Raw genomic sequence first — 14,855 nt, forward strand, 5'->3', positions numbered from 1 at the left:
TGAAAGGAGGTTGTAGCGAGGTGGGTGTTGGTCTCTTCTCTCAAGTAACAAGTGATAGGACAAGAGGAAATGGCCTCAAGTTGTGCCAGGGGAGGTTTAGATTGGACATGAGGAAAAATTTCTTTCCTGAAAGAGTGGTTAAACATTGGAACAGGCTGCCCCCAGGGAAGTGGTTGAGTCACCATCCCTGGAGGTATTTAAAAGACGGGTAGATGAGGCGCTTAGGGACATGGTTTAGTGGACATGGTGGTGTTGGGTTGACTGTTGGACTCGATGATCTTAGAGGTCTTTTCCAACCTTAATGATTCTATAGGCAGAACATCTTTGGAAGTAAGCTATTTCTTACACAATTCATGTGTAAACCATGTCAGTTTCTCACGGTGCCCACGCTTTCTCATATATCAGAAAGTCAGGACAAGCCCAATTGTGAGTTTTGGAAAAATTCCTAGTGATCAGAAGACAAACATAGAATTGAAAATTTAACAAAATTACAATGGGAAAACTTTTAAATATTTAAACCATGTATTTGGAATATGACTGAATTTTTAGTTCCAAATCTGTATTCTCTTCCCAGTCATTTCTGAGTAATTAAAAGCTACAGCCAAGAATAAGTATAACAACACTTCTGATTACATACCTGAGAATTCAGACTTTCATCAGCAATACTGAAATATATGCCACTTGAATGTTGTGCAAATTTAAGTTCCATTGAGGAAAACTCCAATGGTGATTTAAGTACTGTTGGAAAAAATAATTGAAGATGTTTATATAGCATTATTTTGACAAATATTTCCTCAAAGTACCTTCATAAAACCATTGTTTCTGCACGTTTGGCATAAATGTTTCTCCCCTTGTTTTAAAGCTGTCATCTTCTTTCTGTTGTTCCCATGCTATATACATAATTACTGTAATTTAACTTTGTCTTATTATGATCCTTAAGTCACGTTAAAATTATTTAAATTTTGCATCTACCAGACTTACAGCATCTCTCCTTCATATAAAGATGCTATAAACAGAGCGCCACGTGATCTTCCTATTGCAGATAAATGCATTTACATTTGTGATGGTAATCATCAAAGACTTGAAAGATTTTATAAAAACCAGCATTTCTCTTAATGTCATATAGCTGGAACAAAGAAACGGTCACAAAGGATGAAGTTTAAAGTGAGGATTTAGAAAAACAAAGGTATATATCCCCACAGTCTCATTTTGTTTCTTGATTAGATTAAACACTGGAAATGAACCTAGCAAGCATACAGTATCCTTTTATTAAAATCTGCAAGTTTGTTTCACACTCAGTGAGGAAGTATGTTGATCAAATCTCTTCTCCTAAAAAGTTGAAAGGATTTCCTAATCACATATCTCACATTACGTAAACAACAATACTATCCGTACTTCTCTAAAGCACAGGCATATAAACTCTATAAACTAATATTGTTTCAAAGTAGGAATCTGCTAAGATTCCTTAAGATCCCATACATCTGCTGGAATGCTTCCACCAATATGCAACTATGCCACTCATGAAGTCCTCACCTCCCATAGAAACTGCCTGTACAAGGAAAACACAGCACGACTGAAAGACTAGGAGGGAAAGGAAAGGAAATTATCTACCCCATCAAAAAAATTTGAGAGATTATTAAAAAAAAAAAAAAAACAAAACCAAAAAAACCAGCTGAGGTCATTACATTGATAATATGTCCTCTTCCTTTGTGTCTGGCTGAGGTAGGGCTTGTGTCTTTTGTGTCTTTTCCAGTTGACTTTTCTGTTTTGTTTCTTTTTTTTTTTTCCCCTTCCTCCTCTTTCAGTGCTTTCTTACATACCGATAAGCAGTCTCCAAGGGAAAAGTCTTACAAGTATTTAAGTAAGAGACCTGCTTTCCTTCCCAAATCCTGAAACAGTCTACAAATGGTGTTTTTAAAAAAATTCAGAAAAAGATCCATGACAGATTGAAAATATATTGACCACACTGAAGTTAAAAGACTGGGCTGACTACTCCAAGATTATTGTGATTCTTTTCTCAGGGTGAACAATCCCAAGTACAAACATCGAATATAAGCTATTGATTTAAGTGCCAACGGCACTGTCCTGTGCAGTCTGAATCCCAGTCAACCACAAAAACTGTCACAGAAAAAAAAAATTTATAAGAGTGGAAAACAAATGTGCCATAAAGCACACAATAGTGAGAATTAGGCATATTTGTCAAATCAGAACTTTGAACTTGCAAGATGCATCTTGCCCATTTTTAGTTTTTAAAGTGATAATCTGAAATGATGAATCAATAACAGACATAATTTTTAAGTTGTCAGAATGTAATAAAATTATCAAGTTCTTTTTTAACAGTAAAAATAATTTGGCTACTTGCCAGCATCTCTATGATTATGTGAAATACTTAGTGGTCAAGACATTTATTTAGACTTCTCTCCCTCATCCCAGCCCATCAAAATTCCCAGTAAGAATGTAATTCTAATACTCAAATTTAAATAGAAGCCACACTTTATTTTTTCAACTATTTCTTAGACTTGAAAGTATTATATATTCACTTTAATACTATGAGTACTTGTTGTTGGCCTATACTGGTACTTTCAAGAAATTCTATGTGGCAGAAGTCCAAATTTGTGATAGAATTTAGATAGGATTGTCATGTATTAGCAAGACTCACTGAGTGTATCAATTCATTATTCCACAAAGAAAGAGAAAAGGAAACAAACATTTTATTTTTTCTTCAGGTTACAGAAATCACTTCTACACTAGAAATTTGTCACTTTGATTCATGATTTTTTTTTACTTAGAGATGTGCTGTCTAATAATCTCATATACGTATGTACATTTATCTTTATTGTACACGTTCTTAAACTAAATATATTTAGAAATGTTTAATATGAATCTACTTCCATCACAGGATCTAAAGAAGGTCTCTCAGATTCCTCTGATATTTTAAAAGATCTCAAAAGTAAGACTTAAGTTAAAGCCCTACAGAGAGGAAAAAAAAAGAAAAAACCACAAACACAGATAAAACCTAATAAATTGGAGTTGCTTTTACTCCACATTATGCGTTTAATTGGCCAAGCCTCTTTCAGTGCTCCCAAGATGTTTAAACATTACACAAATATCATTCCAGGAAGACTGTCAGCACTTAAGTCTCATCTCAAATTAACAGTGACTACATATTAAAAACTGAGATGAGGAATGCTAGCGGATTCAAGTATTCACAATGCGTACGTCTACATGACTATAAGGATCAGACAGGAGACTAAAGAGAACCACAAATTACTTCTAAGAAAAGCAGAGAAGAATCACTTAAGATATCAATTTCTTGCTGCAGGCAAACGGCCTGTAACTTTGGCCATTAACAAACTCTGACAGGCCAGAAGAGTGCAGTTCTACACACAAAAGCAAACAGAAGCAAATGGACTAAATTACCACCAGTTCTCTCAGATGAGATCAGGGCCAGTGAGAAGCATTTTAAAGGAGTTTTAAACATAGCTAGAGCTCCTAGTTTTGACAGAGTAAGACTAGAAAAAAAGAGTATGAGTGGCATACTACTTTTCTACACTTTTCTGATGAACTGCTGTAAATACTGGGGTCTGCATGGTAAGGCCTAGAAATACTAATGAATCAGTAGAAACAAAAATGAGTTTTGGTAAACTAATTTTTATATAAGGCAAATGGCTATATAAAAAAAAACATATTTTCCCAGCATGTCATAATTATGTATAGAAAGTTCAGCTTTCAACATATTTAAAAATACAAATCAAAATTTGAAAATTTTACAAGTTTCCAAAAAATTTACAAATTATACAATTATCAATCAAATTTCATTTAAGTAGTAATTCTCTGCAATTAGAATACAAGCAAAAACTTCACTACAAATATAAGTGTCCACCATCTGCTTAAGTCCCTAGTTTACCTACCAACTGCTTTAACTCTACAGAATGGAACAGTCACAGTCACTGCCTGTGGCCGAGGAGCAACGATGTGCTTTACAGATCCAACAGAAGTTGCAGATACAGGGCTTGGCTGTGTCAATGGGAAGTCAGCCTGAGGAGTATTAACTGGAAGAGTGAAGTCATATGCTGCCACCTAAAGGACAAAAATATCATTATGGTCACTTTCCCAAAGAAATTGTAGTACTTCTTGAACCATCTCTGAGTGGTATTACTATTTCAGAAGAATTATTGAAATTAACTTAGAACCTGATCATGATATTAATAGGATGGTTGTTTATTAGCACCCAGTATCAGCCCTTTAAGTAAGCAGTGGCCAGCTATTTTTTCCCCCACTGAGGAAAAAACTGTATGCCCGAAAGTATCAGGGTTATCAGCACAGATACAGACAAGGCTTCTGGTAAGTCACTGTGTTGTGTTCCTCTCCAACTGCTCTCCTGAGTGTAAAAAGATTGGAGCAGTGGCCCAAATGCATAAGCACAAGCAAAGAGAGGGAAAACAAAGCTATATAAGTTAAGAAAGCCCTTCTCAAAAGCCAAAGAGAAAAGGTCAGCTGTTATGGTATACCCAGCATAAACAAAATGGGCTGAGATCAAGGTGGAGCATGAGTTAAAAATCAAGAAACCTCAGAAAAAAAACCAACCAAACAAACAAAAAAAAACCCCACTCTTAAAACCTCTGTCATTGAATGCCACTGAATTCCAGAAGTCCAAATTCCAGTGATTTTGATCCTAGTTTTATCTCTGCAATCACATCCTCAAATAAGTGGGGCTTAGAATTTAAAGACAGTATATTTTATATGAAATCCTCTTTTTTGACAGACTGTGCACTTGAGAGGCCAAATTTATTTCACAGTGCACTTTCAAAGAGGCATTTCTTGCCTCTTGCTCTGTTTTTCCAAGGATCAACACACTAGAGCAGCATGTTCTCCAGACAAAAAGGTATGGATAACTCTGGCCTATAAAATCTGCATGCTGCTTAAAATCTGCAGTAAAACCAGCTATATAAATAAGTTAGGAATCATTTAAAAGCTTTCAAAAACTGCAGAAAATAGTGTGTCATGCTTCACTTTCACATATGTGGTAGCGAGTAGAATATATAAACGACAGGAAAGAAAAAAAAATATTTTGTCCTACGCCAGGACACGAGGCACATACCCATCTATAACAGAACCAACACAGAGCTTAGATAATGAGAAGCAAGTACGCAGCACTTACAGTGTTTGGAGTTCCAGCACGGTTTGTAACACACAATTACGAACTCCTGGTGAGCGAGATGTGTGCTGAACCTTGTGGAACATTTTGTGTATTTGTGCTTAGCAAGAGGAAAGCACAGGATGAGGGGAAGTTTTTCTAGTGAGATCACCATGGTCCCTCGATTTATATTGATACTTCAAATCTGATAATGATTAGGTTTTATAACATAGAATTGGCTTTTCGAAATTAACGTGGTGAATGCCATTTAAGATTTTTTTAGTAACTAATGCTTGAGATGTGGCTTAAACAAAGATTGAGTAAAAATCTCCTGATTTGATTTACATACTTTTCTATTTTTAGTATCTCAAGTCACCCACATAAAAAACTTGATCAAATTACATCTTCAAAATATGCTCTTGTGGCATAAAACCACATAATTAAAAATTGGACTGAAAAGGATTTTTTCTTCATAGTGTGAGAAGTTCCTTTCACTTCAAGGTATGTGTGAAATACATAATTTCACGTCAGTAACAACAGTGGCTCCTTACATTTTTAGAGAAACAACTGACTTTCTTTTCTTATAGTTGAAAGTAATAAGCATTGCATTTCATTGCTGTGAAATCTGTCAAAAAAAAAATCTTTTAAAACTTTTCCAAAAACATAAGAGAAGTTTGATAGAATAGAGCTGAATACATTGTTATTTGGTAACTCCAGTAGCTGTTAAAATACATATGTAAGAGAACTGTAAAGTGAACCAGTACCGGGACCGGGGGGCGGGGATTTTACAGGACTCTCTAGGTCAAGCATCTCATACAACAGTCACAACGCAGACACAGTCCAAAGATTCTGTCACACTCCTTCGGCTGTACGACAAGTTTGCTATATTGGGTATAGTGTACCCAGCATACATCTTTAGAAGTGTAATATGCAAAATGCTGCATAAATAACTAACTTATCTCCCAAGCATTATGGGTCACCATAAGGAGAACAGAGAGAAGACGACTGCACGTCTCAGTGCACATCTCAGGTTCTGAGATTCCTCCCAGCCTTGGCAGCTCCCTATAGCCTGCAGGTACTTCCCTACATGGGCAATTCTAACACTTGAAACACCATTGTCAAGAATTGCAGTAAAAAAGTGAGCTAGAAAATCCTTCCATCCCTAGCACGTATGACATATATAACAATATAATGACACTAAATTTTTAAAGTTTGGTAAGATTAAAATGCTTACTCTATAGATATCATTACATCATTGGCTATGCAAAAAGAGTACAGTCTAGCACTGCAATTGTTCTTCATCAATGCTGTTATGTTGAGTATCTTTAGGTCGGACAACAAAAGGTGGAATCCCTTTATCCCTCTCACAGAGCAGCTATTCAAAACTTGTTTTTCATCCCCACTGTCAGGAAAATTTGGTTTAGTCTTACTATGCAACAAGGGTTTTGTTTGCTAAGAACTGGCAAACAAAACCAAATATGTGCAAGACACTTAATTCTCTACATGATGTTCACTAAAACCTACATTTGCTTTGAAGTACAACGGTGCAAATTCAGAGCCAACATAACTCATAGAAATGTAATTATATATTTGAAAACAAATCATAGACCTTTAGTTTTATTCATACATATCTTTGCCTCATTTACTGCACATTAACTAACCAGTACTACAAATGATTCTTTAAAAATTCTATATACCTAGAAATCACATTATAATTCATACACATACATACACACACACACATTACTGAAACAGAATTAAAACAATTTCATTTTTTTAGGACTTCACTTTCAAGTAGAATCATTATTTTTCCTTTTATAGGTATTTTAAGAAAAAAACTTATGATTCATTTTTAATCTCTAAAATGCCATAATGGAAAATTCTCTCTTGTAAGATTATATACTTGAAAAAATTAATGACAATATTAAGAAAAAAATCCTCATACTATTCCTGGACGTGCAGTTGCTTTTTAAATAATCTACGAATAATTAACAGTTATTTATCTATTGAGATATTTTTCTGAAGCTGCATTTAACTTCATAAATCAGAGAACACAGGGAGGGGCAGGAAGCAAGCAGCCTAGAGAGAGTTCTTTCACAAACGCTCAAGGTTGTTTATATAATTATAAGAAATATTTTTCCAGTCCTGATTTACACTAATTATGCACGTTAACTGGAAAGGAGGCATCATCTGCAAAATGGTAGTCTTAGCAATTACAATACTTCAAAAGAAGCTTTAAAAAGACTAGTCACGTGAAACAAAGGAGCTTTTTGTTATGCATTCACGCAGAACACCTCCAAAAGATACCAGAAAAGGACATGCTTGTGTAGGCTGCCACCAGAAGCTAACAATTCTTTAAATAAAACTGATATTCTTGCAAACTTTTATTTAGAGGGCATTTTAAAACACCTTCCAATTTTTTTTGCTAGAATTGCTAAACAAATAAAAGTTGTTGATTTTAAGAAATCTGGCTGATCAAGAAAGCTCTGATACTGAAACTCATTTGAATCTATGAAATAGGTTTGATACAAAGTACATGGTAGGTCTAAGCCCAACACTGCGGAATGAACACAGCTGAACGCCTTCCTGCCTCAGGTCTAAATACTTGGTATACTGAAAGAAACAAAAGGGGAAACAACTACCCCAGCATCCATGACAAAATGGTATTTTATATAAAATTCATGCATAAAAAATAAACTCAAACACAGTTGTCAGGTTGAGGGTGGGAATCTGAGAGTAGAAAAAAAAATTAAGTTATTTTCAAAAAACACTTTTAAAGCAGTTACTTCGTTTCTACCTTTACTAAGTAGTCCAATACAATAATATATTTTATGCTTTATAAAATATATTTTGCTAATTGTTATTGTAATACAGTGCATATTCTCAAGGTTGAGTAAAAATTTTGCTGTCAAAACCAGGAATCATATAGTTTATTTAGCACAAAGAATATGTGACATCTCCCTAAAATTATAGCACTTGCTTTCACAGTACAACTTCACAGGGAATTGCAAGTAAATCAGTAAGCTAATGTATGACTTAAAATTAAGTTAAAACATCTGTGAAGGATAATACTCTTGTATTTATCATATAACAACATGCAGACTATTCAAATATCTTGAAGCATTAAAAGTCATTGAATTTTTGTGTAAAGGCCGATTTTAAAGTTTCTTTATTTATAGCACTAACAACATATGGATTCAGCAGTGATACAAGGAGAAAGAATGTAATGTACATTAAAAAAAAAACCAGTTCGATTCAAATTTAAACCTAACTGCAAACCCAACAGTTTCTGTCCTGCAACTCTATACAATATACATTCTCAACCTCCCCTCAGATTTAACATGACCTTTTCTTTAAAACATACTTAAATCTTTCATGCAGCCTAAATTCCCTAGCTTTATATCACAGATAAGCAGCTTTCCACAATGAATAATGCAACTAGTGTTCAAAGCCATCATTCAAAACACGGAAATAAAACTAAATCTTTCCCTTGTATATGGTCAGAGATGATGCACCAGCAATACCCTGTAATTCCACAGCTGCAGATCTTCCACAGAATTCATTTCTTACACCATGAATTCTGTTCTTTCATTTAAAAAAAAAAAATTACGTCATTAAAATGCAAAAAAAAAACCCCAAACCACCTGTCACTTCTCTACAAAAAGCTTAAGCAATAAGCTCTGACAGGTGTGATTTGCTCCATTTCTCAATCAAAGGCCCTCGGAGGCTTCATTATTACACAGCTGTGTATTTTGTCTTTTTTCCAAGATGCGTAGTTGTGTGTGGGGGGGGGGGGGGGGGGTGGGGGGGGGGAACCAACAACAAAAAAACCAAAAAGATCATTTGGAAGCAGTACACTCCTGCACCTTGCTTTGCCTGCTTTCCTTACCAGACCATTCATGACACTGCTGCTAGCAGGAGGATCATCCTGCCTGGAGAAACACAGTAACAGTTGAGGAACAAAGATGAGCAAATATTTAAAGTGACCACATGCTGCCTGTTTCCCTGGCACAAAACCAACGGAATGAGGTGCTCCTCACTGTTACCTGGACAGGCAGCTTGCGGAAAGAGAGCCATGGTCAGAAAAGCCATGCTTCTATGGTTCTTGGACAGTACGATTTAAAAAATAATCACTGCTAGCAATCAATCAATAAATAATATTATTAGTAATAATTCTTAGCTCTGTCTCTGGATAGGGATGAGGGAGAGGGAGCTACAACAGATATTTGGCCAGATAGTCATGGGGGTTTTTGTTTGGTTTTGTTGTTAGGTTTTTTGGTTTAATTACCAGAATTTTTTTTTCTATTCAGCTCTGAAATGAGAATCCTGCCTAGACCATCAGGCATTCAGCTGGCTAAACCTCCTTACACTGCAGTGAAAAAAACCTAAAACGTAATTTAAGTGTCTGTGAAATAAAATTATATCAAAACAGAAAAGAAAGCAGCATACAGCCGGTATACAAATATGAAATTAAGAAGTATTCACTAGCTTACCTATTTATATATATTTTTGTATACTGCTTTCACTTATAGCTCTGACTTTCACAGCCAACAAGCACCAAGGTTAAACTCTCTCCAGTGAGGCAGAGAGCCCTGTCATCTCTAACACCTTCTGAGACACTGGAATAAAAGGAAGGCACAGCCAGACCATGTCTGAGCAGCATTCTAGCCTTATCTATAACGTGACTTCATTTTACCACTTAGAATATAGGGAGAATTATCTCAAAAATTTTTAGATATTATTTTATAAGCATGCCAATATAATTCATCTCTAAGAGCATCTTTTGATGTCACATGTGTTTGTACATACAAAGTTTTAGTGAGAATTGTAGGAACTATTCAGAGTTCCTATTTATTTACTTCGTTTGTTGATTCGAAGCTTTTTGAGGCAGAAGGAAAGCTATTGCCAAGTTGATTTTTAGCAGGAGAATTCAAGATTGCATTCAAGAGTAAATTACTTGAAACCTTACGTTAATAATTCAAGTAGTTTTAATAAAATTTTAGAGCATATTAAAATAACTTCATACTTTTGTGATTTTTTTTTATCAATGCTTCTGAATTATTTTGTTTTAATTTTTCCTTAGTTCTAGCATCTACTTTCTTAGCAATAACATCAATATAGTGGGTTTTTGTTGGTTTATAGGGTACTGTTGTCAGTAATGACTACAACAACAGCAGGATGTTTTAGTAGAACCAGAAGGCGGACAGAAAAGAGCGTGACTCAATGGGATACAGAATGTTTGTAGCAGCTGGGAGGTAAGCTGGCTCAGAGCAGTTGTCCAGAAAATGGTGATGAGATCAGAGAAACAGCTGTTCAAGTGCAGAGGCAGGAAATAGCGCTTGCAACCATGAAACCTGAACAGGGGAAGCTCAATATACGGGGAAGATTAGGGTTTTTTCAAGACTGGAAAGTCAGGAAAGGGAAGGAAGAAATCTGGTGAGAAAAGGGGGAAATCTAGATGAGGAAGAATGATAAATAACTCTGATCCAATGGGGAATGTTTTAAGGATCAGTAACTACTGAGAGTTTCTGATCACAATAAGAGATGCTGGTACCTGGACCACTTCCTTAACACAACTATGCTTTTTATTAGTATTCTACTTTGCAGAAGTTAAAGAAAAGCTACCGCGTCCTGGGGGGTACACATACTTCCAGATGCTTCCTTTAGTCATGCCATACTGGGCAACACATTTAGTTTTCAAAGTGAACTTCATTTAACATTATTCAGCGCCACTGCTGCCAGCTATCAATGCTGCACTAACTCTCAGTGATGTTAACTTGTGACCACCAGTGGGCTGTAAGTTGCAAGTGTGTTTGGGCATGTCTTGCCTAGCAATAAATAAGCTGCCCCCTGACAGGCAGGCAGTAATACACGTGGAGCAGAAGGGAAGCACTGGTTGTACAGTGAGCTTACCCAGCACCGAGGGCAAAGGGAGGCAGACAGACAGTGAGCACACGGAGAAAGGAGAAAGCTATTTCATTAAAGCAGCACTTATTAGTTGGTTATGACATAAGGTGCCCCACGAAAATTTCCTTTTTGAATTTCTTTATTCCCTTACTTCTGAAGGAAGTTGTTCTGTTTGCCAAAAATTATTCTCAAGACTGGAAAAAACACTTAGACCCAGAGTTTGAAAAATTAAAAAAGGATGAAATCAGAAAACCCTATAGAGAAATCTGTAATCAACAGATGCAATATATTCTACAGATTTTTTATTTTTTCTGTTTTTTTTGTTTGTTTGTTTTTTAAGACGAGCAGTCACAAAACAGATCCAGTCAAATGTAAGAATTATTTTTTTCTTCCCCAAATTTATATCATAATTAAAGCAGACTGCCAACTGGTGTAACCTTGTCTTCAGTTAGATAGTTACCGTACCACCAGTATCAAATGACAGTTGGAGATGCTCATCAATAACAAACAGTAATACTGAACAGTAGTTCAGATGACAAGTGAAATTAAACATAAAGAACCATCTACTATTTCAGCAGTCTTCAGAAATATTAATTTAGTTAACCACCTGAATTTACAGAAGTGTCAGTAGCAACATTTTTACTCTTAATCCATCCTGCAACTTAACAAGGAAAGAAAATAGTAACAGAGCTCAATTGTAACAATGGGAAATAGAGTACTGGGAGGCAAATAAAATCCCTGTTTTGATAGTTGGGTGCGGGGGGGGCATTTAGGATTTTAGAGAGTTGATATTTCACTAGTCTGTAAAAGGGATGACTAACCTTCCACTACACTCTTTTCCACTACAGTGGAGAATAAAGGATCACTTTGTACAGCAGCACTATCGCCAGAGAAATCCAATGCCATAAGCAATAACAGAGCTGTCAGATTTCAGGTTATGGCTCCCATCAATATGTGTAAGTTTTAGACCTTATATGCAACTGTGTGCTTTTAGCTACTGAGATTAAAGGAAAAAAAATAAATGAAAACTGCATCTGCAGTGTAGACTAGAAATACCTCTGTTAAATACTTCACAAGACTTAAATAAAATTGGTTTATGAAAATAAATTGAAATTGAGGCCTTGGAAGTTAAACTATTGTTATCTGTTAAATCTTATACATAGTACGCACCCTTGTATCATCCATAGAACAATACTGCTAGACCCTATTCTAGTATTTCTAGACCCTATTTATCATTTTTAAATTGGTACATTTGTGGCATTCTATTTTTATAGAACTCCTAACTGAATTTTCTGTATAGATGCCGAAGCACCAAAAAAAAAAAAAAAAAAAAATTTAACCAGTAGCTTAACTAAGCTAAAGTATTAGTTGTACTAGCATTACCTTATTCCCATCTAATCCACAAACAGGGCGAACTCCTCAAAAGTAAGTATATTCTATTCCAAAGTAATAAGATGATACAAAATGAAAAACAGGAAAGAACGGAAACTTGGGAGACGTGGAAAGTTCTTACAGAAGGGCATTACAATTTTAGCAACCATTTACCTTCTCTGTTTAGTGTTAGCTTCTAGTAAGCCATAGATATAACTGCAGTTACGAAGCAGCATTTTGTTTCTCATTTGTATTGACAATCTTTCAAGTACAACAAAAACTTTAAAATGCTGTTGAATACTTATGCTTCTAAGCTGAAAAATGTTAAAAGAGAATGCTGTTACAACAGGTTGCTTTTGTAAATGAAAAGGGCATCTCAGAGGACTTTACTGGTAAAATAAAAATCAAAAATAACTAAGTTTCGAAGCCTGGCTGTAAGAACAGTAATAATATATACCTACTCATTAAAAGTTCAATCAATCTTTTCCCCATTTTTGTTTTACATGGCTCTACACTATTTTCTGTACTTCTTTTTATTTATAAGGGAAGCTAGCCTTTCCACATTCCAATTTCATCATTTTAAGCCAAAAATACAATATTCCTTTGTATTAATTATTGTTTAACTGGTTTGAATTTCACACTTAGCAAGAGACAGCCCCTAAGAAGTACTGTTATAATTACTAAGAGTCTTACCACTGGCCTTAGTGGGGCCAGAATTTCGTCTTTGGAGCAAAAACGTGCTGTTGGAATATGATTTTACAATGCATAAATGCAATTGTCTGACAGATGACTTGTCCCTTTGGGACAGAGCAAAGCATTTCTAGTGATGCTTGTCCAACCCCTTCTTAAGAGTCTTCAATAATGGAGATATCTTCTCAGGTAATTTATTCCAATATTCGAGACTCTTTGCTACAACAAGTTTCTATACCTAATCTAGTCCACCTGGCATCATTTAAACCCACTACTCATTACCCATCTACTGCAGTGAACAAGCATCTATAAACTATATTCCACAGAATACTGAAAGTTAGTTTCATTTTTTACACAGTTTGTGCTTTCTGGACTTCTGATCATTTCCATTGCTTTTTTTTGAACTTTCTTTCCAAGGGAAATTTTCCCATTTCTTTCTTTAAGCATAGCATCCCAAATGGGGAAAGTGTTCCAGCTGAAGTGTTATCAGCACTGATTAGAATAATTATTTTACTTGCTTTATTAACATTATTCCTATTTATATAAATCAGTATGGTGTCTGCCTCTACTCTTAACTCTTGTTCAGCTTGTGATCTGCAATACCATACACATAGATTACTTCAACAGCATTCTCTAGTCTTGCATTTCTATTATTGACCCTTCCTACCTAAATGAAAATGTCAGCATTTTTCCTTACTGAGTTCTTCTCCAATTTGACAATAGGTCACTGGTGACATGCTGTATGTACCATTTTGCAAACAATTACATACTTTCCTAACACTGTAGTAAGTCTAAATCTGACCACCTTGCTTAGGAGAATGTTGCATCAGACAGTGTCAAGATACTTAAAGATAAGACATGTACTGCTTCTCCCCTAACCTCAAGGACTGCTGTGCTGTAAGAGGAAATTAATATTGCTTGAAATAGCTCATTTTTTATGAATCTCTTGACTCACGTTCTGTCAGGAAAAATCATCTCAGTAGTGACTGTGTTATAAATTCATACCATCAGTTATTTCACAATAGCTTCCATTTGTACACAGAATCTAAGCTGACAGTAATAAGAGGAAGAAAATTAGAGTGTTACCAGACACAGCCTGTAATATGCAAATGTTATTTGAATGATGCTTTGAACAAAGGAATTCCCTTTTATTCAAAAAATAAAGTGCTGGGAAGGAGGAGGGGGGGAAAGTGAAAAAAGGATATTGTTGACTCTTCTAAGATGCATTTATTCATCAATGATACTCATGTATTTTTTTTAAGATAAAAACACAACTAATGCAACAGGTTTATGAGCTGTAGAAGTGGTACCCCCAGCTGCTTGTCCTGAAGCTGGTTCATAATATCAAAGACTAAGTTTTCTTCCAGTTCATTGTTCTCCAAATATGTGGAAACCCCAAACCCTCCATTCCTAAAGCGTTGTTCAATAGGTTAAGATTTAAAATTTGCTATAGCACTATTGACACCTACTGCCAATAAAATGCTATTTTCCTGATGTAAAACTAACCCATAAAGTCTTATATCTTCAATTTATTTCCCTCAAATAGCTCAATCAGAAAGCAACTTTGCCAATCTTTATAACACATAAAACTCCTCTACTTTTCCAGTCCCTCGGTCATCTGAGAGTTAAAGCATGAATAGCTGCAAAAAGAAAATGGCTGCCAGTTTGTTGAATGATTTAACGAATGCGTGGTAAGCCATTTCAATTTAAGTTTATACCTCTTCCATTTTTAAGTCATTGAGAAAGTGTG

General features: G+C 35.3%; 2 protein-coding genes across 2 annotated transcripts in view; both read right to left on the bottom strand.

Moving 5' to 3' along the window:
* Positions 1-6,050, bottom strand: part of CHDC2 (calponin homology domain containing 2) — a 128,549-nt gene extending 122,499 nt beyond the window's left edge. The window contains exons 1-2 of the mRNA XM_009334788.1: positions 5,955-6,050; positions 3,912-4,080 (exon numbers count right to left, since the gene is read on the bottom strand). Coding sequence (XP_009333063.1) covers positions 3,912-4,080; positions 5,955-6,050 — 265 coding nt within the window. The remainder of the gene's footprint in view (positions 1-3,911; positions 4,081-5,954) is intronic.
* Positions 6,051-7,816: 1,766 nt separating this feature from the next.
* The window catches only part of LOC103925980 (chromosome unknown open reading frame, human CXorf22), a 43,327-nt gene continuing 36,288 nt past the window's right edge, over positions 7,817-14,855 (bottom strand). Inside the window, exons 22-24 of the mRNA XM_009334789.1 lie at positions 12,590-12,729; positions 9,027-9,069; positions 7,817-7,867 (exon numbers count right to left, since the gene is read on the bottom strand). Of these exons, the coding sequence (XP_009333064.1) occupies positions 7,817-7,867; positions 9,027-9,069; positions 12,590-12,729 (234 nt within the window). The remainder of the gene's footprint in view (positions 7,868-9,026; positions 9,070-12,589; positions 12,730-14,855) is intronic.

Source organism: Pygoscelis adeliae, unplaced genomic scaffold (genome assembly GCF_000699105.1).
Source record: "Pygoscelis adeliae isolate BGI_AS28 unplaced genomic scaffold, ASM69910v1 Scaffold91, whole genome shotgun sequence".
In the NCBI taxonomy this organism is placed as follows: Eukaryota; Metazoa; Chordata; class Aves; order Sphenisciformes; family Spheniscidae; genus Pygoscelis; species Pygoscelis adeliae.